The sequence below is a fragment of the Panthera tigris genome, chromosome B3, assembly GCF_018350195.1.
Source record: "Panthera tigris isolate Pti1 chromosome B3, P.tigris_Pti1_mat1.1, whole genome shotgun sequence".
NCBI lineage: Eukaryota > Metazoa > Chordata > Mammalia > Carnivora > Felidae > Panthera > Panthera tigris.
Window position 1 is genome coordinate 42,881,441 of NC_056665.1, and position 23,565 is coordinate 42,905,005.

Sequence of the window (23,565 nt, forward strand, 5' to 3'; positions counted from 1 at the left end):
ATTGTTGTGATAGTTATAATAATTATTTGTAGGATTATATATGTATATAGTTAGAAAAGTGGTACGTAGTAAACACTAGAGAAAAGATTAAAAAATAAGTACTATTCAACAAATGTTACCAAGTATCTATTTCATGGGTAGCATGGTAATAGTTTGAGCTTATTACTGGGTCTTAGCTGCAGACTTTCTCTTTTACTGAGGAGCTGTTTAGGAAATCATCATGCCGTTAGAAATTATCAGAATAACAAAATTTTTTTGGAGAGAAATCTTAGATTATTTTTTAGATAGATTTTATGACAGCGAATATTTATTCATCAAATTATATTCATATATACTTAGTTATCAGAGCATTAGTATTCATAATAAATGCTTGTGAGGTAGCTATTGAAGAAATACTGTGTGTCTTCCTAAATGACCGCTTGTGATCTTGCAAATGCACAGGATATTTGTTTGGAGACCTGTGATTATTTCTCTTTGAAATTCTTTTTTTTTTTTTTTTTTTTTTTTTTGTCTTTAAAATTTCCACAACTTTTATGTATGGGATACCTATAGCACTTAAAGATACTGTAATCTTTATTAGGCATCTCATACATAGAAATTGATACCTTTGATATGTCTAATAGTAATTTTAGTCGTTCTGTATCTTGGTAGTGTATCTTTTAACTTAATTAAATGCCACTTGAACTGGTTCACTAGGATTGGGTAAAAAGTTTATAAATGTTACATTTCCCATAGGAATGGATGCCTCTATTTCTGTGAAGCCAAAGCAGACCGATATGTTTGCCAGACTTAAGGATATAATAGTTACGAATGTTGATTTGCTGTCTATTCACAAAAAGGTAATTAAAAAACAGGTTTCAGGAAAAGGAGGCTGTGCAAGGTGGCAGGGTGGGAAGATACTGAACTCACCTTGTCCCATGGCAATACCAATTCTACAGCTACAAATGGGATAATTTCCTCTGAAACAGTTTTGAAAACTAGATGAGCAGCACCTTCACAGCAGAAGATAAAATGGCCACATCGAGATGGGGGCGGTAGGGAGAGGCAGAGATGTGCTCTTGCTGCCATAGCTTGCAGGCACCCACAGCCTACACAGGGGACACCCCGTAGATGCCCGGCTCTGGTGGCCAGGTGGGATTGGGCTTCTGGGCCCCATAGGTCATGTCCTATTCAAGGCCACTCCTCCAGTGGGAGAGGTAGCTCTTTCACATAATACAAAGAAACACAGAGAATGAGGCAAGATGAGAAGGCAGAGGAAAATGTCCAAATGAAGACAAAGACAAAACCTAAAAAAAAAACCCTTAATGAATTGGACATAAGTAATTTTCCTGATAATAAGTTCAAAGTAATAGTCATAAAGATGCTCACCAAACTCAGGAGAAGAATGGATCATTAGAATGACAACTTCAACAAAGAGATATAAAATATACAAAAGTACCAAATGGAAGTCATACAGCCGAAGAATATAATAAGTTAGTTAAAATATACACCAGAGGGGCTCAGCAACAGACTGGATGAAGCAGAACAGATCAGTGAGCTAAAAGACAAAGCAATGGAATTTACCCACACAGAGCAGCATAACAAAAAAGAGAATTAAAAAAAAAAAAGATAACATAAGAGACCTATGAGAAACATGCAGTGGAATAATACCCATATTCTAGGAATCCCCAAAGGAGAAGAGACAGAGAAAGGGACAGAAAACTTATTTGAAGGAATAATGGCTGAAAACTTCCCTAGACTGGGAAAGGAAATATCACAGAAAGTTCCAAATAAGATGAACCCAAAGAGTACAACACCAAGACACCAATTTTAACTAAATTGTCAAGAATTAAAGAGAATCTTAAGAACTATAGGAGAAAAAGAATTTCTTAATGTACAAGGAAAACCACATGAGGCAGTCAGCAGATTTTCAGCAGAAACTTTGCCAAGCCAGAAGGGAGTGTCATGACATAGTCAAAGAACAGAAAGGAAAAAACTTTTAACCAGGAAGGCTCTACCAAGCAAGGTTATCATTCAGAATAGAAAGAGAGATAAAGAATTTCTCAGACCAACAAAAGCTCAAGAAGCTAAAGAAGTTTGTAACCATTATCTGGGCTTATAACAATGTTAAACGGACTTTTTAAGCTGAAAAGAAATGGCGCTAATTAATAACAAGAAAGCATATGAAAATAAAAATCTTACTGGAAGAGGTAAATCTATAGTAAAGAGTGGATTAACCACTTATTAAAGCTAGAATGAAAGTTAATAGACAAAGGTAGTAAAAATAACTATGGTTACAATAATTTGTTTATGGATTCAAAGGATAAAAGGGGGTAAAATGTGACATCAAAAATACAAAATGTGGGGAGACAGTGAAAATGTGGAGTTTGGGAGTGTATTCTAATTTTAGTTGTTGTCAACTAAAACAGACTGTTATCTGCATAGGATGTTTTATGTGAACCTCATGGTAACCACAAAGTAAAACTTACAGTAAATACACAAAAGACACAAAAGAAAATAAGAAAGGAATGTAAATATAATACTAAAGAAAGTCCTCAAACCATGAAAAAAACTGTTAACAGCTAATAAGTGAATTCAGTAAAGTTGCAAGATACAAAATTAACATACAAAAATCTGTTGCATTTCTATATAGTAATAATGAACTATCAGAATTTAGGAAACAAAAAGAATTTAGGAAAACAATCCCATTTACAATTGCATCATAAAGAATAAAATATCTAAGAGAAAAAAAAAAACACCTAGAAATACATTTAACCAAGTAGGTGAAAGACCTGTACACTGTAAACTATAAAACATTGTTGAAAGAAATTGAAGAAGACACAGGTGAATGGAAACATATTTTACGCTCATGGATTGAAGTAATTTATATTGTTAAATTGTCCACAGTGCTCAAAGCATTCTATAAATTCAGTGCAATTCCTATCAAAATTCCACTGGCATCTTTCATGGACTAGAACAATTCTCAACTTGTATCAAAACACAAAAGAACAGCCAAACAAGAACAGCCAAAACAATCTTTTTTTTCTTTAAATTTTTTAAATGTTTATTTTTCAGAGAGAGAGAGAGCATGAACGGGGAAGGGGCAGAGAGAGGGAGACACAGAACTGAAAGGGGGGCTCCAGGCTCCGTGCTGTCAGCACAGAGCCTGATGCAGGGCTCGAATTCACACTGCGAGATCATGACCTGAACTGAAGTTGGAGGCCCAACCAACTGAACCACCCAGGCACCCCCCAAAACAGTCTTGAGAAAGAACAAAACCAGAGGTGTCATGCTCCCTGATTTTAAACTATTCTAAAAGACTATATTAATCAAAACAGTATGGTATTGGCCTCAAAACAGGCACATAGATAAATGGAACAGACTAGAAAGCCCAGAAATAAACCCATGTATATAAAGTGAATTTTCAACAAAGGAGGTAAGAATATACAATGTGGAAAGGACAGTGTCTTTAGTAAGTGATGTTGGACCACTATAGTGCAAAAAATGTAATTGTCAATAAAACTTGACAGTTGTATATAAAAGCACAAAAGTGGGGGTGCCTGGGTAGCTCAGTCAGTTAAGCCTTGACTCTTGGTATCAGCTTAGATCATGATCTCACAGTCATGAGATTGAGCCCTGTGTTGGTCTCTGTGCAGGGCATGGAGCCTTCTCTCTCTCTCTCTCTCTTTCTCTCTCTCTTTCTCCCTCCCCCTCAACCCACCCCCTCACAACGCCCACTTACACTTTCTCCCCCTTCCCTTTACCCTTCCCCCCCAAACCCCCCCTCACCCAAAAAAGCATGACCCTGGACTACTATTTTATACCATATAACAAATTTTACTCAAAATCGATGAAAGACTTGAATCTAAGACCTGCAGCCATAATACTCCTAGAAGGAAAGAGGTGGTAAGGTTCCTGACATTGGTCTTAGCTAAGATGTTTTCTTGGATCTGACTCCAAAGGCAAAAGTAACAAAAGCAAACATTTTTAAATGTGACTACATGGCACTAAAAAGCTGTATGGTAAAGAAACCATCACCATACCAAAAAGTAGCCTACTGAATGGGAGAAAAGTTTGCAAATCATATATCTGACACGTGGTTAATATCAAAAATATGTGAAGAACTCCTACAACTCAATAACACACACACAACAATCAATCTGGTTAAAAATTGGGCAGAGGATCTGAATAGGCATTTTTGCAAAGAAGACATACCAGTTGCCAACAGGCACATGAAAAGGTGCTCAGTATCACTAATCACCAGAGAAATGCAAATCAAAAACACAATGAAATATCACTTTACACCTGTCAGAATCGCATTTATTAAATAGACAAGAAATAATAAGTTTTGGTGAAGATGTGGAGGAAAGGGAACTCTCATGCCCTGTGGTTGGGAATGTAAATTGGTACAGCCACTATGGAAAATAGTACGGAGGTGGCTCAAAAATTAACAAAAGAACTTTCCTTCATATGATACAGGATTTTCACTTCTGAATATCTATCTGAAGAAAAAAACACTAAAGGGGGGAAAGATGCTGATACACGTAATGCGGGTGAATCTCAACATCATGATTAATGAAAGAAGGCAGATATAGAAGAGAACATATAGTATGAGTCCACTTACATGAAGCTCTAGAAAAGACTGAGAAAGAAGATCAGTGGTTGCTTGGATCTGGGTTTTGGGGAGGGATCAGGTTTTGGCTAAAGGGGAGGAGCTCAAAAGAACTTGGAGTGATGAGGTGTTCTGTATCTTGTTTTGGTGTTACATACATGGGTAGTATAAATTTGTCAAAATTTTTCAGAGTATACACTTCAGATGAGTGCATTTTATATATGCAAATTATACCAAAAAAAGTTAACTTAATAAGTTATTTCACAAAAAACTAGAATGTACAGATTAATAGAAACTAAAAAATAAATATCAAAAATTATTTTAATGAAAGATAATCTCTGCATTGAGATTTATTTAGTTTTGATTTTTATGTATGGTATGCCTTTACTCATTTGTTCATTATGTGTTTATTAATTGTCATGTGTTAGGCACTTTGTTAAGGATTGAGCATGAATATGGTTATTGTATGCTTTCACATTGTGTATAGTAGATTAGATGATTTGTAAGTCATGTCTGACCAATTAAATGATTGATTATTTCCACTGGTTAAAACAACTTTTGTAGAAATAGGAAAAAGTTTTATTAAGTAAGATATTTTTAGCTAATAATGTATTGAAGGTTGAATTTAAATGGTGCTTCTTTATATGTCAAGGATTTTTTAATAAGGAAGCTATTTATAATATAGCTCTTTTGAAATAATATAGCTCTTTTGATGTAATAACCAGTTAATTTAATACTTTTAGGCTGTCTCTATTTTGGGAGATGAAGTCTTTAGGTTCCAAATGACTCTTTATCCAGGTGCCACAGAAGGAAAGGCCTATGCTGATATGTCGAAAGTAGATGGGAAACTTAGTCTCAAAGTGGGTTGTATTCAAATTGTTTATGTCCATAAATTCTTCATGTCTCTTTTGGTAAGTTTATTTTAAAATATATTTATTTCTCATTGAGATCTAAATATCTTTGCCTATACATCTGTAACTAGGTAGTCAAAATCTTTACTAACAGGGCTATGTGGTAAATACTGAAATGCTGAACAGAATGTTATAGTGAAGGAAATCCTTTACGTGATGGATACCCAAATGAATTTTTGTTATTGTTCTCATTCTTTCACATTTCCATAGTTCTATAATTTAAAAGTACTTTTTGTTGTTTTACTTTAGGTATTTTCAGTGTTGTTTTATGAAATACCCTTAAAGGTATTTAGCTACAAGAATTTTTTTAGGAGCTCCTCAGGCTTATGAAGGACTAGTATTGGAATTTACAACTTTCGAATATAATTGTAATCAAAAAGTCTGTAAAATTATTTTCTTTTAATTATTATTTCCATGTAAATGCCATGGGCTGAAGAGTTTAAATCTGCCTATGCCTCTTAGCAAGACTATTATTTAGGGCTTTTAGTCATGGATTTCTACCTACACCATCATGTTTTATTCTTCTGGAAGGTAATTTTATTTGGAGAAAGGGCAATTTAATTCACTCTATATTATTAGCTTCAAGAATATTGCTTCTAAAAGTCATCTTTTCTTCATTGGGAAAAATATGTTTTTAGTTGAAATTGAGATGAAATGCATCTTACTTTAAATGAAGTAATTTGGACTCTTGCTAATGATTGCAAGTTTATAGACCCTTAAGCATCTTTGCTTATGCCTGAGTACATTCAGAAAAAAAAAAAACTTCAGAAATAAGCTGGCATTTCTTAGTTTCTAACAATAAACTTTTTTTCCTGTGCCCTAGAGGTACAAAATTGAACCTCTGTGGGAGAAGTAAATTGCTGTCCTTTTACTTACATTTGAATTTATTTTATTTATTTTTTTTTAAGTTTACTTATTTATTTTGAGTGGGAGGCAGGGGCAGAGAGAGAGGGAGAGAGAATCCCAAGCAGACTCCATGCTGTCAGCACAGAGCTCTATGCAGGGCTCTGTCTCACTGACTGTGAGATCATGACCTGAGCAGAAATCAAGCATCAGATGCTTAACCTACTGAGTCACCCTGGTACCCCTATTTACATTTGAATTTAAAGTGACAAACACTCATGAGTAAAGGGAGACTTAAAAAAGAATTGCCAACAAAAATTTCTCATAAAAAAACAGATAATTCTGAAATACATAAAATGAAAGTTAAAAGACTCTTGTTTCTATAGGTAATAGTTGTTAATATTTTAGAGTGTGTCTTTCTGGACAGTCTCCATATATATACAATCATAAATAGCCTCTCTTTTGTTTTACTATTTTATTTAGTTTTTCTTTTTTAAAGAAAATGCTTTTTAAAGTTAATCCTGTTTTTTTTTTTTAAGGAAATCTAAATATCTATCTCTTCCAATAGAACTTCCTCAACAATTTCCAAACTGCCAAAGAAGCTTTGAGCTCAGCCACAGTCCAGGCTGCAGAAAGGGCTGCTTCCAGCATGAAAGACTTGGCTCAAAAGAGTTTCCGCCTTTTGATGGATATCAACTTGAAAGCACCAGTTATTATTATTCCTCAGTCTTCAGTATCGTCTAATGCTGTTATAGCAGATCTGGGTTTAATCAGAGTTGAAAACAAATTTAGCTTAGTTCCTATGGAACGTGATTCTCTTCCTCCAGTCATTGATAAGATGAGCATTCAACTAACTCAGTTGAAGTTGTCCAGGTATACATATATAATCCAATTGTGTACTACTTCTAGAAATATAATTCTCATAAAATCTTTTCAAGGGGTAAAATACTCTCACTCTTTGTGGTTGTCATTCCTTATTTTTTATAATTGTAAAACCATGACTATTGGGTTTTGGTCAGTGGTAATAGTTGTGCACCTCATGGAATCTTCATTTTGTGTTACTACATTTATTATGTGGCTTTTTCCATTTTATAAAAATTTACTATTATAAAATTATAGTTTACTCAATAATAATTTCGATTTATATTACTTATTTTTCACTTTGCACATAGCTATTTTCTGTAGACAGAAGCAGACTTCTTAAAATGTACTAAAAGTTAAGATTTTTTTTCCTCATTTCCAAACCTTGTCACGTTTGGGAATTCTCAGTGTGGTATCTAAAGGATTATTGAATCCAAATGGGAAAGTCTTGGGTCTGTTGAATGACAAGAGTCATTCATTTGGTTGTGCAAATGGTTGTTGGCAGTCATGCTTGAAATGACTATTACCATATGTTTGTTCAATGTGTAGGTTTGGTGAGTTTTTCCCTTTGAGTTTGGAGAAGTACCAATAACACAAAACTAAGTATTACTTAGAGTTTCTTTGCCTTTTTTAGGAGGATGTTAAACATTTGTTTGTATAACATTGTACTAGTTGATAATATTGAATCGTCTTTGTGAAAGATAATAAATAGTTTAATAGTCATACTCTTTGTCTTTGGAATCAGCCTTGCCTAGATTTTATTTTAGAAAGCTGTTGATTTCTTCTGATTTGGATTGATTTGTGAAAAGAAGCATGTTCTAGAAAAATTCTGATAGCAGCCTTCAGTATCCAGGAAAACTGGAAACTATTACACAATATGATAGTCTTCATTTTAAAATGTAAATTTAAAAAATACAAAACAAATTCTTGTTTATCTTTCAGAACTATTTTGCAGTCTGGCTTGCCACAACATGACATTGAAATTTTAAAACCAGTCAACATGCTATTGTCCATACAACGAAATTTAGCAGCAGCATGGTATATGCAGATTCCAGGGATGGAGATAAAAGGAAAGCTAAAACCTATGTTGGTAAGTATATGTATACATTATGTGAAAATTGTGAGTAGGCTTTTAGCATTGATCACAGTCCAGTTCTAGTGTACATCAGAAGTGGTAATGCCTTGGGACGCCTGAGTGGCTCAGTCGGTTAAGCCTCCGATTTCAGCTCAGGTCATGATCTCATGGTTCATGGGTTTGAGCCCCCCGTGTCAGGCTCTGTGCTGACAGCTCAGAACCTGGAGGCTGCTTCAGATTCTATGTCTCTCTCTGCCCCTCCTCTGCTTGCTCACTCACTCGCTCATTCTCTCTTTCTGTCTCTCTCTCTCTCTCTCTCTGTCAAAATAAATAAATAAACATTAAAAAAAAAAAGTGATGCCTTAAATGGGAGTACTTTGTTAGCTGAAAATGAAGTCATCCTAATTCTCTGGCTTTTCTTTATTTCACTTTAGTCACATATCTGGTAAAGCCAGCAAGAAGTCCGAGATAAAACCTACTAGAGTTTACTGAACATAGTATTAGTCATTTTGGAAAGGTCTGTTATAGTTTTAAGGCACTTGAATTGTAAGCCAGTATAAAGTAAGATTTAAATACCACATTCAAAATACCATAGGAGTATTCTTAATGTTTAAAAGCACTCTTTTAATTCGAAGATAGAACTTACGTGGCACATGGGTGACTCGGTCATTTAAGCATCCAACTTCGGCTCAGTGCATCATCTCATGGTTCTTGAGTTTGAGCCCCATGTTGGGCTCTGTGCTGACACCTCAGAGCCTGGATCCTGCTTCAGATTCTGCATTTCCCTCTCTCTCTCTCTGCCTCTCCCCCACTCACACTTGCTCGCTCTCTCTCTCAAAAATAAATAAATAAACAAACATTAAAAAAAAAGTGAACTTTTTAAAAAAGTTTATTTATTTATTTATTTAGAGAGACAGTGTGTGTGTGAGAGAGGGACAGAGAGAGAGAAAGGGAGAGAGAATCCTAAGCAGGCTCCGCACTGAAGCATGGGGCTCAAACCCATGAACCGTGAGATGCTGACCCGAGCCAAAACCAAGAGTTAGACGCTTAACCAGTAAGCCACCCAGGCACCCCGAAAAGTGGACATTTTAAATAGGTGGAGGTGTACATTTGGTCAGCCTATAAACACAGCATTGTTTATAATAGTGTGATTATCGGTTTCCATGTTGACTCACTGGGAGAGATGGTATTGGTCAAAGGTGGTAATGGAAGTGTAGGAGTCCTGTGGTTCTCCTGTGCATGTTTGTGAGACCACTGAAGACAAGCAGTAGGGGATAGGGGAGGACCGAGAGTGACTAAACCGAGTGTGTGAAAAACAAATACAAATCTAGTAGTTTAGAAGTTTTTGACACCTCTGATTACTTCAGAGTTAGTTCTAAGATAAAACAGAAAGGTCAAAGAGTTCTACTCAGGAAGAAGTTAAAACTGAAGTTTGTTGTAGGGATGAAGGGTCCTTTGTGTAGTTATGAGTGGGTATAATATAAGGGAAGAGTGTCTATTTAGGGTATTTATTCATAAAGATTTCTCTATTTCAGAATATGCAACTGTCAGCTTCTCCCTTGCTGTTAAGAGCTTAGATCTCAGGACTAATATCTGACCTTTTCCCCTTGCTTTCAAGGATTGTGTGGTTCTAGGTTTGCTGAAAGCAAAAGTAAAACCTGTATTTCTGTCAGTAGGAGAATATGGACTAAGGGATAGTATATTCATATTATGGGCAGTATAAAGCAATAAGGTGAGTGAGCTAGAACTATATGAAACAAAATGGGTATACCTTAAACATAAAAGTGGAAAAAATTGAGTTGCAAAATGAGAGTACAATTCTATATTATTTCGAATTTTATAACAAACAATAGACATTGCTGTGTGTGTGTTTGTGGTGTGTGTGTGTGTGAATTGTTTGTAGGGAATTCAACTGTGGTAAATATAAGAAAACATTCATGGGAAGAATAATTCTCTAATTCAGGATAGTGTCTTTCGCTGAAAAGGAGTGTGGCTGGGATGGAGTCTCATAGAAGTAAACATAGGTCTTCAACCATATCTATAATGGAGAAACAAGATCTAAAGGAAATGTGGGAAACTGTAAGATTTGACAAAGCTAGATGATAACTGGGGAGGATTATTGTATTCTCTCTGCTTTTCCTTTATGCTGGAAGTATTTCAAAAGAAAGACAAAAAGTAACAGATCCAGCATTTTAACATCAACGTGTGATCATCACTTTAACTAAAAGGACGCCTGTTAAATCAAGATGCAGCCTTAGTGGGTGCAGTTTCCACTACCTGATGTGTCAGCAATCCAGGCCTCTCAGAACACCCCCTCATTGGTGTGAGTCTGCGTATTTTTCTGGGTGTAGCTAAGAAAGGGTATCAGGTAGGTGACATCAGTGAGTTGAGTAAATCAGTTTGACAGTTCTTAAACAACTGTGGGGCCATGTCTCAAATTGTCATTCACGCTTACGGAAGGGTTTCAGCCACAGCAAACCAGAGGGAATGGTGAAGTTCACTGCTTTCCAGGTAGTTGTAATATCTTGGTTGGTATCACACGTGGGAATGAATACACAGGGAAGTTCTGGGGAGTTAAAGTGACATCTATTCTCTTGGAGCAAACAAGAAATCTTTGGTTATTATCTCATGCTAAAGTATCTCCCCATTTTCATTTAGGCTGGGGTCAGGCACTTTTTCTGTCAATAAGGGCCTGTTTTTGGGGAACAAAGTATTCTGTGGTATTCAGAGGAGAAGGTGCTGTGAATGCATACATGCCTGTGTGAAGTTGTGTTTAAGTATTTAGAACAGTCTTTTGGACTGCTATGTGTGTAGGGAAAATGTACAAAAGATAGAAAGATTAAAAGGTTTAATGGTTCTTGGCAGCCAGTAGCCACTTTGTTCTAGCTACTTCATGTTCTGCAGGCAGCTAGGAGGAAGATGGTATTATTTCTTTTTTAAAGATTAAGAAACCTGAGTTAAGGAGGCTAAGAAACTTGGCAAAAAGCACAGCCAGAAAGTGGTAGCGTTGATACAGTGCTGCCTGACTCAAAAACTCTCTCCCTCTCTCTTTGCTTCTTCATTTCTTTTTCTTTTTTTTCTCTCTCTCGCTTTCTTTTTCTTTAAAAATTTTTAATGTTTATTTGCTTTTGAGAGAGAGAGAGACAGAGTGTGAGTGGTAGAGGGGCAGAGAAAGAAGGAGACACAGAATCTGGAGCAGGCTTCAGGCTCTGAGCTGTCAGCACAGAACCGGATGCAAGGCTCGAACTCATCAACTGTGATATCATGACCTGAGCCGAGGTCAGCTGCTTAACTGGCTTAGCCACCCAGGCACCCCATTACTTACTTACTTTGTTTGTATGTTCCTTCCTTCCTTCCTTCCTTCCTTCCTTCCTTCCTTCCTTCCTTCCTTCGTCACACATTCCCTTTTGTAAAGGTGGGAGATCAACAAGATGCTCCTTTTCTGCTCTGTGTTTTTGTTTTAAAAAATTCTTTGTGATGCATTACTTACTGTTCTAAGTGGCATTATTCTTGATAAGTTGCACAAATATCTTAGGTATGTCCAGATGCATATTTACAGGGATTAAGAGCTCCATTGAAGGAGAGTATCTTTTTACTTCTTGGTAGAGACTAGAAACTGAACAACACTCTTCCTGTATTAAGTTTGGATGGGAGTGAAGTGGAGGAGGGAGCTGATACTGGGTGAGAAGAGAGAGAGTCAGAGTGGCAATGGGGAGAGAAGGAGAGGAGAGAGAAGCACAGGTCCAGGAACAGTAGAAGAAAGATAGGAACAGACCAGGAAGAAGAATGACATAGGCAGGTGCTTGGGCTTGGGATGACAGAAGGGTGCTTTACACAACAATAGTGTCTCCTACTATGCAATGAAATACTTGTTTCCTGTGTTTACTGTCCCAACTCTTTTTTTTTTTTTGCTTAGGTGAACATTGAATTTGAGGAACTGTAAACTGAGACATGGATATGATATTCTGCTTTTTTATTACTTCTATATTAACAATTTATTGTTGCTTTCTAGGTTGCTCTCAGTGAAGATGACTTAACAGTTTTAATGAAAATTTTGCTGGAAAATCTTGGAGAAGCTTCTTCACAGCCAAGCCCTACACAGTCTACCCAGGAGGCTATAAGAGTAAGAAAAGATGTTCTGGGTGGGCCTGACCACCTCAAAGGTATAAATTAATGAAGATTTTTGCTTTGATTATGGAGGAAAATTAGTGTTAATGCTGTATTTATGTATAGTGGTATTTTTAGTTGTCTAGCACAATGTGTTATGAACTGTTTCAATACTGTAGTATTTACTGTGGAAAATTGGCTGGTACGGGGCCTGGGGCTGCCTTGGAGCTCCCAAGGGAAGGAGGTATGCTCATTGTCTTCCATAAGGGGAGGGGCCACCTACTGTTTGCAGGATACATGTTTGCCCTTTACTTCTAACAGCTGAATTTGCTGAGTTTAGGAGCCATGGAGGTGGTGTACCTTGAGAAATAGCAAATTAGGCATGTAGCATGGCAAGGTCCAAAATTATCAAGAGAAAAAAGGGCCTCAGTATCCTACTCAAATGACTGGCCCAAGAGAAAGGAAGGTCTTCTGGTACAAAAACAGCTTTACTAATCTGGCTTTATTAGAGAATGATAGAGTCACATACATAAGGGAATTTTCTGGATTATTACAATGGAATCATTTAAAAGCACTGAGCCTTTTAAATTCATCCATTTTTAAAGGGTAATTTTTATAAAAGAAAAGTGTCATTCTTGCTCAAGATAGTTATATAAAACATAATTTTACTTTTTTCATCATTTAAAGTCATTTACGTGAACATATGTTTTATTAGACTGTAACTAGGTTAATATTTCCATGGCTTCCCCTTCTGTTGAATGGCCCCAGACTGCTGTGCTTTTATAATGAATGCTCAGATCATCAGCTGTTACTTAAGAAAGCAGTACATAAAAGTGCCAGTTAATTATATCATTAACATTGCTTCTCCTGTATTTAGGCCCAGTATGTTTTGAAATTGCAAAATAAATGACTAGAGTTGTGTGCAGAAAAGGTTTTTGTTTCAGGTGGATAGTTAGTGTTACATGGGGTTGGTGAGGTGAGCATCTTCTCCCCAGACTGGGAGTATGCTCCAGTACAGTCCAGACAAACACTAGATAAGCAGGCTATTGCTGTGGTTAGACCGGAACTATGTGCAGATGACTAAAAACAGCAGGCAGACTGTATGTGATTAAATCAGGAGCTCATTATGTTCAGCTGTGGTCAATTTGTGTCTTTGGCTCTGGCTATACGGTTAATGTGGTCCTTGGGAAAAGTTGTGAATTCAGAAAGCTGCAAAGATGGTGGAGATTGGAATATGAATTACTTTCAGGAAAAGTGAAGGGAAAAAACCCTAGCATTTTCCAACATGGCGAAGACTTTATGTGGTTAAAGTTATGCAGTGTTTGCTCTTCCAGTATCTTGTAAGAACATTTCCCTATAAATGATCAAAGGATAGAATCCATCTCCAAAAGAGTTGATAAAATCAGTTTCTAAGAGTGATTGAAAACAGTATCTGTTTTTATTGTCTAAAACGTTTTTGCCTAAAGATGAGGGAAAGGACTAAATTACTTCTTGAAATCTCTTTTCCCCCAGAATTCCAAAGGCTCCCTGGCCCATATTTTATTTGAGCACTGTTTGTCTCTGCTCTTGAATTATATTCTGTTCTTGTAAATGTAATGAGCTGGGTGGTATAGGTAATTAAAGATAGTGAGAATTACATTATGCTAGCAGAGGATCTATTATTGACTAGTCTGTTCTAGGACAAAATATTTTATTTTTCTCTGCCTCTAATTTCAAAATCTCTTAACACTGGCTTATAACCATTTAGGTTAAATGCTTTGATAATTGTAAATTATTCTATGATGAACAGTCCTGTTCTGGGGGGCTTTAAAAAATAGTTGTCTGGATACTCTCCAAGACCCCTTCTTTTTTGTTGCTTCTTTTAAAATGTAGATGGCCTCCCTCTGTCATTTTTCCCTACACTAAATATATATAGAATAAATCATTGCCATTTTAATTAATTCTCATAATATGATTTAAAGAATCCTAGAAAGTATAATACATATTTAGAATAATAGGTTATCATCTTTGCTTTTTAAATAAGTGTAAAATAATGTACCTACTTAAAGCTTTTTAATTTTCATTCTTATGTTTGAACCATCAGAACAAGATATGACAGACTCAGAGCTTTCTGGGGACCAAAATGTCACTCTCCAATTTGACTTTCACTTTGAATCTCTTTCCATTGTCCTTTATAACAATGATACAAACCAGGTATGTAGTAAATTTATTTAGAAATACATCTTCAGTTATTGATATTTAATGTTAAAACATTGGCATTTTTTCATTTGAATTAAAAAATTAATTAAAAAATTAAAATGTCTATTAAACTCTTACTTGGCCTACAGAATATACATTGGTCTTGCTCTGTCTTCACTTTGTTAGTATTTCTAATCTTACTCAGCTAAGGAAAAATTTTTACTTCTTTTGGTAACATTAGCCCTGAACTACTTAGGTCCATCTCTAGTAGAAGAATTTTATATGTGAGTAATTAATTATATGTGTAATTTTGTTACATAGCTATATATGTGTACATATATAGCTGTGTAAGAATAATTTAGTAGTGGCTTTGGAACCTCGGAGGATTCTTTTAAAATTCATGATTATCCAGGATATAAAAGCATTAATTATGTTTCTATTAAATAAATTTTATAGGTAATAGATTTGTATTAAGGATACCGATTAGGGATACAAGAACCAAGTATAGTGCTATGATTTGAAGTAATTAATGTACCAGTGCTATTTTAGAAAGCTATTTGTTGTTATGTAGATAGTATCTTCAATAAATAATTTTATTATATCAATTACATCATATCATAATACTCATAATAAATACATCATATTATAATACCCATAATTTGCATTGATTATGTCTGTTGTTATTGTCCATTCTTGTTATCTTATGTTTCAAATTGTTTTCTAAGTTATTCATATTGCTCTTGAGCCTTGGGCTAGTGTCCGTCATTTATGCAGTAAACTACTTTCATTTCTAATGTTTAATGTTAATAAAAAAATAAAAAACATGACCTATGGGAAATGAATAGTTAAATGTATTCTTCACTGCACTTAAGGTACCATCATTCTACTGGTGCCCCAGCCTTAGAATGTTGATACTTTCTTTTACTTCCTTCTTTATTGACCTTTATTCATTCGACACTGAGTATTGCCATTTTTTTCTTTGTTCTTTCCTGATACTTCTCACTGCTACTTTATTTGAAACTTCTTAGCTTACCCTTACTGTAATGGCTTCCTTGTTCGTTGCTCTTTTTCCTCTCATCCATACCAGACATTGGCACAAGTTCACTTTCCTAAATGAATTTCATGTAGCCGTTTGTAACTTTTTACTCTACTAAAAAACATTCGGTATTAGGTTGTCTGAATTGTACCTCATTAAAAAAAGTTCAGTGACTCCAAATTGTTTACATTAGTAGCTGTACTAGTATATTGTGATCAGTAGGTGTGTCACAGGTCATTTCTATTCGTAGTTACAGACCAGAATCTTGTGAATTATTTACATTTTTATAACTTACATTCCAAATTTGCCATTAATAATGTCAATGTCTGACCCATATGCATACAATGTACCGTCTTGAGTGATGGATGTAGTTATAACCAATGTACCAGGAATTGCACATCACCACTACCTCTTACATCAATGCCATTGTCTATAGTGAGCAATTAGGACTTCACTTTCCTAAAGAGCTTTTTGTTAGTTGTTTTGTTTTGTTTTTTTCCTTCTTTTTGGGGGGTGGTTGTATATTTAACCTTTAGAATTTGCAGGATGTGTTACATATCTTTAGATGTAGAATTTGCAGGATGTGGGCATACCTTTAGAATTTGCAGAATGTGTTACAATTAAAGATTGAGATCCTTTTACCTGTTAATGAAAGTTTAAATCTTTAGTTTGGGAAGTGGGACCTCATTAGGCCCTGTATTTCTTCCCACCCCTCATTCCCTACCATTCTTTAATTGAAATATTCAAACTTAAGTAGCTAGTACCTTGTACCCTTAGAGCATCTCTGAATTGTTTACTCGTGTTTTTTTCCGCATCTGGAATGTCTTCTCCCTCCTCTTACCCCATCTGATCCCGCTTAGTCTCTGAGGCTCAGCTCAGTTATCATCTTCTTTCTGAATTTTTCTCAGCCCACCAGTGATCTCTCTGACCTTCTGAGTTTTGCTATTTGTACTCTTTACCTAATCACTTAATATTCTTTGTGGAATATGGGGGAGATTAAATATGAATAAATAAGTGTCTACATGTCAGTCTTTGATCATTTACAGTCTACAGCATCTCCTTGTCATGTTTGTTATAGTATGTTTCTGTTTTCTATATTTATTAGGGTATAAGCTCGCTGAGATCACCTACTATATTTTATCCTTTCTCATAAACCCCATAGTTCCTTTCACGGTGTTTTTTGTTTTTTGTTTTTGTTTTTGTTTTAACAGAAGAGTTAATTAAATATTTATTAGTTAGACTGATTGACAAAAACATTTCCTGAATATCTTTATTTGCATTAAACTCTGAGATAAATTTTTATATATTAACCATTGTTGAATATCAACACATGTATTTTTTATATGTACATATACACTTAGAAACACATGTATTATTCTGTTTTATTCTTGTGTTTTAACACCCATGCTTTTAAATTTTGTTGTATCAGTTTGCCTTTTGTCTCTGAGTTAAGAAATGTGTTTAAAAGTCATTACATAATATTTAAAGATACTGATTCTTTTGCTTGAAAATACACCACAGGAATCCAAACTTTCATTTCACAATGACAGTTTCCGGCTTGGTGAACTCAGACTACATCTTATGGCCTCTGTAGGGAAGATGTTTAAGGATGGCTCAATGAATGTTAGCCTTAAACTTAAGACATGCACACTTGACGATCTCAGAGAAGGCATTGAGAGAGCAACATCAAGGTTTGTCATCTCTGAACTTGCTATACGTTATTTAAGGCTGACATTATACCTGACACTCGGTTGCTAGGCTTGGGATTATCAAAAGAGATCTTTGGTCATACTTCAGTTTGAAGTGCATCAATAAATAGTGCTAATATCAGATTCAGTTCCTGTGAAATTTGAATTAAAGGGAAATTTAATAATAAAGTGGAGTACTGTCTTAAAAGCAGGAACTAAGAGAATGTAAGAATTTTAATAATGAAATTCACATAGGGTGGTTTTTTGGTAACATATTTTTCTAAATTGTCCCCAAAAGGCAGGTTCTTTTTTTTTTTTTTTTTCCAAAAAGAAGCCTGGAAGTTTCTGATCTTTTCTTTATCTTACTTGTTTTGTCTGTATATTTTAAACCAGTATTCTGAAATTTTTTCCAAGTTTTACTAGAAATGTAATCCCTAGCATTTTCACATTATCAAGCCAGTACTTAAACATTAGTTTGTATTAGCCTCATGTAAAATGGGAAATAATGTGACTTTAATATTCTAATTATATATTTATTCCTTTCTCAAATATTGAGACATACTCTTTTTGCCCTTGATGTTCTTTGGAGAAAAACTATGATGCTCCCTAACCAGGGGCTCCATTGAATACATACTGGATACTTCTGAGCTCTTTGTGTTTCCTAGAGATGAATAAATGAGGAAAGAGTGCTATCATGCAACCAGCTTTTCTAGTTTGCAAATTTCGTGTTTGGGGTAGCTGTCCGCTGCTATATAGGCAAGGGTAAGGCCATCATCTGTTTGGTAACCTGTTCTTCCCAGCATGTGTGAGGATATGTGGCAGCTATCACTGCAGACACTTGATAAACACTGGCTGATTTGAATTTGATTGAATACTTTGGACTCAAATTATATAGGATGATCTTTGGAGATAAATTTGTTCAGGGAGGTTTTATTTTGTAAACTAATGTAAAGAGGCTGACCTTTAAATTTTGTGGGACCACATTAATGTGTTTTGTTAATTCCTTTTAGTAGTCATTCATTTATTTTTCTGCTACTGTATTATAATTATAAAATAATCTGTAATTGCTTAAAAACATGAGTCTTGCTATAGAGATTAGGAGACTATGTCCTAGTTGCTAATTAGCTAATTAGACCCCAGTTAACATTGACCTGTTTTCTGTTCAGATTAAAAACTTAAAGGTGAAACAAAGACTATTAAGGTGTATAGGAAATTTTTCATCTTTTAAATTATTTTTGCAAGAATAAAATAATGTATATATTTTTTAGAATGATTGATAAAAGGAATGATCAAGATGACAACAGTTCTATGATTGATATAAGTTACAAACAAAGCAAAAATGGAAGTCATGTTGATGCTGTTCTTGACAAGCTATATGTATGTGCCAGCGTGGAGTTTCTGATGACTGTGGCAGATTTCTTTATCAAAGCTGTGTCTCAGAATTCAGAAAATATGGCAAAAGAAGCACAGATTCCACTACGACAGACAGCCACAGCAAAAATCAAGATGGAGAAAGGTTAGTAGAATTTATCTGTTGTAGATGACAGCTTGTCGTATATTTTAACAAAGATTACAAGAAAAAAGAGGAATGGACAATTCAAGAAAGTAAAATACTCTTTCCAATTTAAATATATGCTGTGGAAAACTTTTAGTAAGCATACATTTTTAAGAGGTAGAATAGAGATATGTATTGGATTAGGGGCTAGGAAACCCCTGTTCTGGTTCCAACTCTGCCATTAACATTTCTTTACTTACCCAAACATAGAGGGAGTTAATCTGGGTCTTTGGTTGGGAGACTGTTTTATAGAAGGGCAGTCTTTTATTCAGAGAAAATATACGGAAGAATTATATCCATTGAAGCAATTGAACAGATAGAGGCAGAAGGTGATATCGGACCACCCAGCATGATGCCCCTGGACATCACTGTAAACACCTTAAACTAAGGGGAGTGTGTGCAAATGTCTGGTCTTGATGTACACCGAAGTCACTTCCCTGCTCTATAAATTACTCTAGCATTACCAAGTAGATCAGTGATTTTCTTTGTTAAATTATAATTGTCTCAGGTCAGGCATTTATCTTTCTAATGCATAATTCAGCAAGATTGGAAAATACCATTCACTGGCAAGGTCAGAATTTTATTTTTTCATTTACCTTTCCTAAACAGTAATTATATATCTCTATATTCATATATATAGTTAATGCATTAATCCTATAGATTGTAGGACACTGATTATGTGTTTTATAGTGAAGTCAGAGTCAACTTTATCAGAGTCTCTTATCCTCTTCCTGATATTACCCTCTCCTGTTTTCCCCTCCTGTCTCTGCAATGTAACATAAAACACATTCATGTGTTCATATGTGCACACACCTTAATTCAGACAAAACCAACTTCAAAACGAGATTATTCTTGCTAGGTCAAAGTGGAAATGATGTTGTGTCAGAGATCAGATTGCATTATCCCGCACAATCAGCATTTGTTAATAATTTATCATTAGTATCAGTCAACTACCGTTAATTCTGCTATATCCCATATAGCAAGATATTAGAAACAACCTAGCAACTTATAGATAGTATATACTCAAGTGACAAGATATATTTTGTGACATATTTTTTGGTTGCTTTTTTTTGTTTTTTCAGATGACTCTGTAAGACCAAATATGACTTTAAAGGCCAAGATCACAGATCCAGAAGTGGTATTTGTTGCCAATCTGACAAAGGCCGATGCTCCTGCTCTGACAGCCTCATTCCAGTGTAACCTGTCTATGTCAACCTCCAAACTTGAACAGATGATGGAAGCTTCTGTGAGAGATCTTAAAGTCCTTGCTTGCCCTTTTCTCAGAGAAAAAAGAGGAAGAAACATTACTACAGTAAGAATTGCCTTATATTCTAAGCACGGATTGAAGATTAGCAGAAATGGTGGATTCGTAGAATCCTAGAATGTGAGAGCTCTGTAAGACTTCAGAGATTCTTTACTACAAATTTGAGGTTTAAAGTTAAGGTTGAGTTCCGAAGATGTTAAATGATTCAGCCATGCTGCCATTGGCAGAACTGGGAGCTACCTTTAAACTTTTTCCTTTCATTGTACCATCTTTTGTGGAACAGTAGTTGAATTTTAGTACAAATCAGCATTGAAGTCATGTGACCAAAGAGATTGTGTTTTGCTGTATTAAAAGTTAACTTCATGGGCACCTGGGTGGCTCAGTTAGTTAAGCATCTGACTTCACCTCAGATCATGATCTCACAGTTCGTGAGTTCAAGCCCAGCATCGGGCTCTGTGCTGACAGTTCGGAGCCTAGAGCCTGCTTCGGGTTCTGTGTCTCCCTCTCTCTCTGCCCCTCCCCTGCTGTGCTCTGTCTGTCTGTCTCTCTCTCTCTCTCAAACATTAAAAAAAAAGTTAACTTCAGTTATGTGTTCAAGTTATTGTTGAAAAATATTTTAGTTAATTGATTGCCATACCAATAAGTGTTAAATGTTAACTTGAGAATTTTACATTAAAGAGGATTCATTGTATTATATGACTCATTTGCATAAATTAGGAAAATTTATGACCAAGTGGCTTACATGAAGAATTGCAACATTAGACTTAGTCTGTACTTCATCATGAAGCATTCTTGAGCAGGATCATCTTTTGGCCTGTCACAGAAAGCTTATAATTAATTGATTACTCCAGGAAAAGCTTTTCCTAATTTTTTTTTTAAATGTAAATAATACAATACTAATTCCTCCATTCACTTGAGGTGTAAGGTTAGTTTACTTATTCAGTTGAGGTGTAAGGTTAGTTTACTTATTTCTTTAATGATATATATGATATATGGGTTTACAGATTGGAAATTTGTTTTTATAAGCACCTTATATGATATTCAAGAATGACTTCGTGTTCATCATAGGGAAACTGTTCATTTACATACCTTACCACAGTCTTTTTCTAATATGTTAACAAAACTTTATTTTTTTAATGTTTATTTATTTTAGAGAGACTGAGAGGGAGGGACAGAGAGAGAGAGAGAGAGAGAGAGAGAGAGAGAGGGAATGCATGTGCATGCATATATGGGGGAGGGGCAGGGAGAGGGAGAGACACAGACTCTGAGGCAGGCTCCAGGCTTTGAGCTGTCAGCGCAGAGCCTGATGCAGGGCTCAAACCCATGAACTTTGAGATTATGACCTGAGTCGAAGTTGGACACTTAACTGACTGAGCCATCCAGCTACCCCAGAACTCTTTGTTTAAAATAACAATTTCAAGTTATTTAGTTGTCATAAAAACTAATAATTAACAATTTCATTTCCTCTTGTACTTCTTTGTGAATGTAAGACTTTACCATAGTCTTCACCTCATTTTTATGGATATTTTAAAGGCATATTTTACAAAGGGTATCGTTTGAAAGATATTTTAGTGAGAGCAGACATTTTATTTTTTTTTTAATGTTTATGTATTTATTTTGAGAGAGAGAGAGAGAGAGAGAGAGAGAGAGAATGAGCAGGGGAGGGGCAGAGAGAGAAGAAGAGAGAATACCAAGAAAGCTCCACACTGTCAGAGCAGAGCCCTACAGGGGGCTCGATCTCATGAACCATAAGATCATGACCTGAGCTAGAATCAAGAGTCAGGTGCTTGACCAACTGAGCCACCCAGGTGTTCTGAAAGGAAACATTTTAAACTTGTATTAGTAACTGTGCATCCTTACTTAAGAATTGACATAAAGGAATTGATCAGAACTGCTTACAGTCCTTTGACAATGTACACGGATTTGTCATAATTAAGAGCCCTCACAAGAAAAGTTCTCACCTAATTTCATTTGTCTTTTGCTTTTGGCGTAAGGTATCATTAAAGATCTCAAGTTAAGGGCCCCTGAGTTGCTTAGTTCATTAAGCATCCATCTCTTGGGCTTGGCTCAGGTTATAGTCTCGTGGTTTGTGAGTTCGAGCTCCAAGTTGGGTTCTGAGCTGACTTTGTGGAACCTGCTTGGGATTCTGTCTCTCTTTCTGCTCTTCCCCCTCTGATGCTCATGTGTGCTCACACACACACACACACACACACACACTCTCTAACAAAAATAAATACGTATTTTAAAAAAAGATGTCCAGTTAAGTAAGACATTTCTGGTGTGTATTATCTACGTATACATAACAGATTTTAACTAAGGAAATGTGAATTTTATTTATTTGTTACTAGGTCTTACAGCCTTGTTCTTTATTTATGGAAAAATGTATGTGGGCTTCAGGAAAACAAAATATAAGCATTATGGTTGAAGAATTTATAATTAAGGTCAGTGCTTATCATATTATTTGGGTAAAAATTCTTGTTTCTAGCAATATCTTTTGATGTCTCTTCTAACTAGAACATTATGCTACTTACATTACATATTCAAACAGTAAATACTGCTAATATTAAAAGTCATTTTTCTTTAAAGCAAATTTTTTTCTATCTTTTTATAACGAGAGTACTTTTAAATATCTATAAATGATTGAGATAGTTTTTATCCATTATGTTTGCTTTTTGTGTGTTGGGGAGATTGGGTTTGGGGGACAGCAGAGATGGGATGGGAAGAGGAGAAAGTTGGGATGGAAAAGTGAAGTTGCCTTTATTTGTAGTAAGTTATTTTAGGCTTTTATTCAGGTATAATGTGAATTTAATAATTACATAATTAAATGTTTTATTTGGCTTTTAAATTTTTGTAATGACAGATTACTGAATAACTAGAATAACTAGAAATAAGTTATTAGGATTTGCTTTTTATTAATCTCTTATATTTGAAGTATTGGAAAAACAATCTCTGTTCTCCAATAGCATTTGTATTGTTTAAGTATGACCTGATAATTGGTTATAAATGAAAGACAGAGAATAATACTTCCCCAAATCTCTTTTTCTGTCTGTCCAAAGGACGCAATATTGAGGTGGTTGATAGCAGTTTTACTATACCATAACCGATAGTGATTAAACCAAGGCTCAAACTAATGTCATTTGAGTTACCATATAAATAACAGTGCAGTTTTCTCTCAATATTTTAAAATGCTCAGTAGTTTTAGATTGAATTTTGTTAACAGATTTACTTTTTGAAGAACTTAAGGTGGTCATTCAGGGGGAAAGGTCTTGAATTTGCATGCACTTAGTCTAAGACAATAGGTTAAGGTACTAGGAATATTGTCTTTCCCTTTCTTTGTATATCAGTTTATTTGTTTATTCATTCAGCAAGCATTGTTTGAGCTCTTACTTTGTACGAAAAATGTCTATACAAGGCATTGGTGATACATAGTCCATATCTTCAAAGAACTTACTGATA

General features: G+C 35.2%; 1 protein-coding gene across 1 annotated transcript in view; it reads left to right on the forward strand.

Moving 5' to 3' along the window:
- The window catches only part of VPS13C (vacuolar protein sorting 13 homolog C), a 193,366-nt gene that overhangs the window by 114,210 nt on the left and 55,591 nt on the right, over positions 1 to 23,565 (forward strand). Inside the window, 10 exon segments of the mRNA XM_042988726.1 lie at positions 736 to 839; positions 5,335 to 5,502; positions 6,914 to 7,218; positions 8,149 to 8,296; positions 12,294 to 12,444; positions 14,472 to 14,581; positions 17,124 to 17,293; positions 18,559 to 18,806; positions 19,928 to 20,157; positions 22,458 to 22,550. Of these exon segments, the coding sequence (XP_042844660.1) occupies positions 736 to 839; positions 5,335 to 5,502; positions 6,914 to 7,218; positions 8,149 to 8,296; positions 12,294 to 12,444; positions 14,472 to 14,581; positions 17,124 to 17,293; positions 18,559 to 18,806; positions 19,928 to 20,157; positions 22,458 to 22,550 (1,727 nt within the window).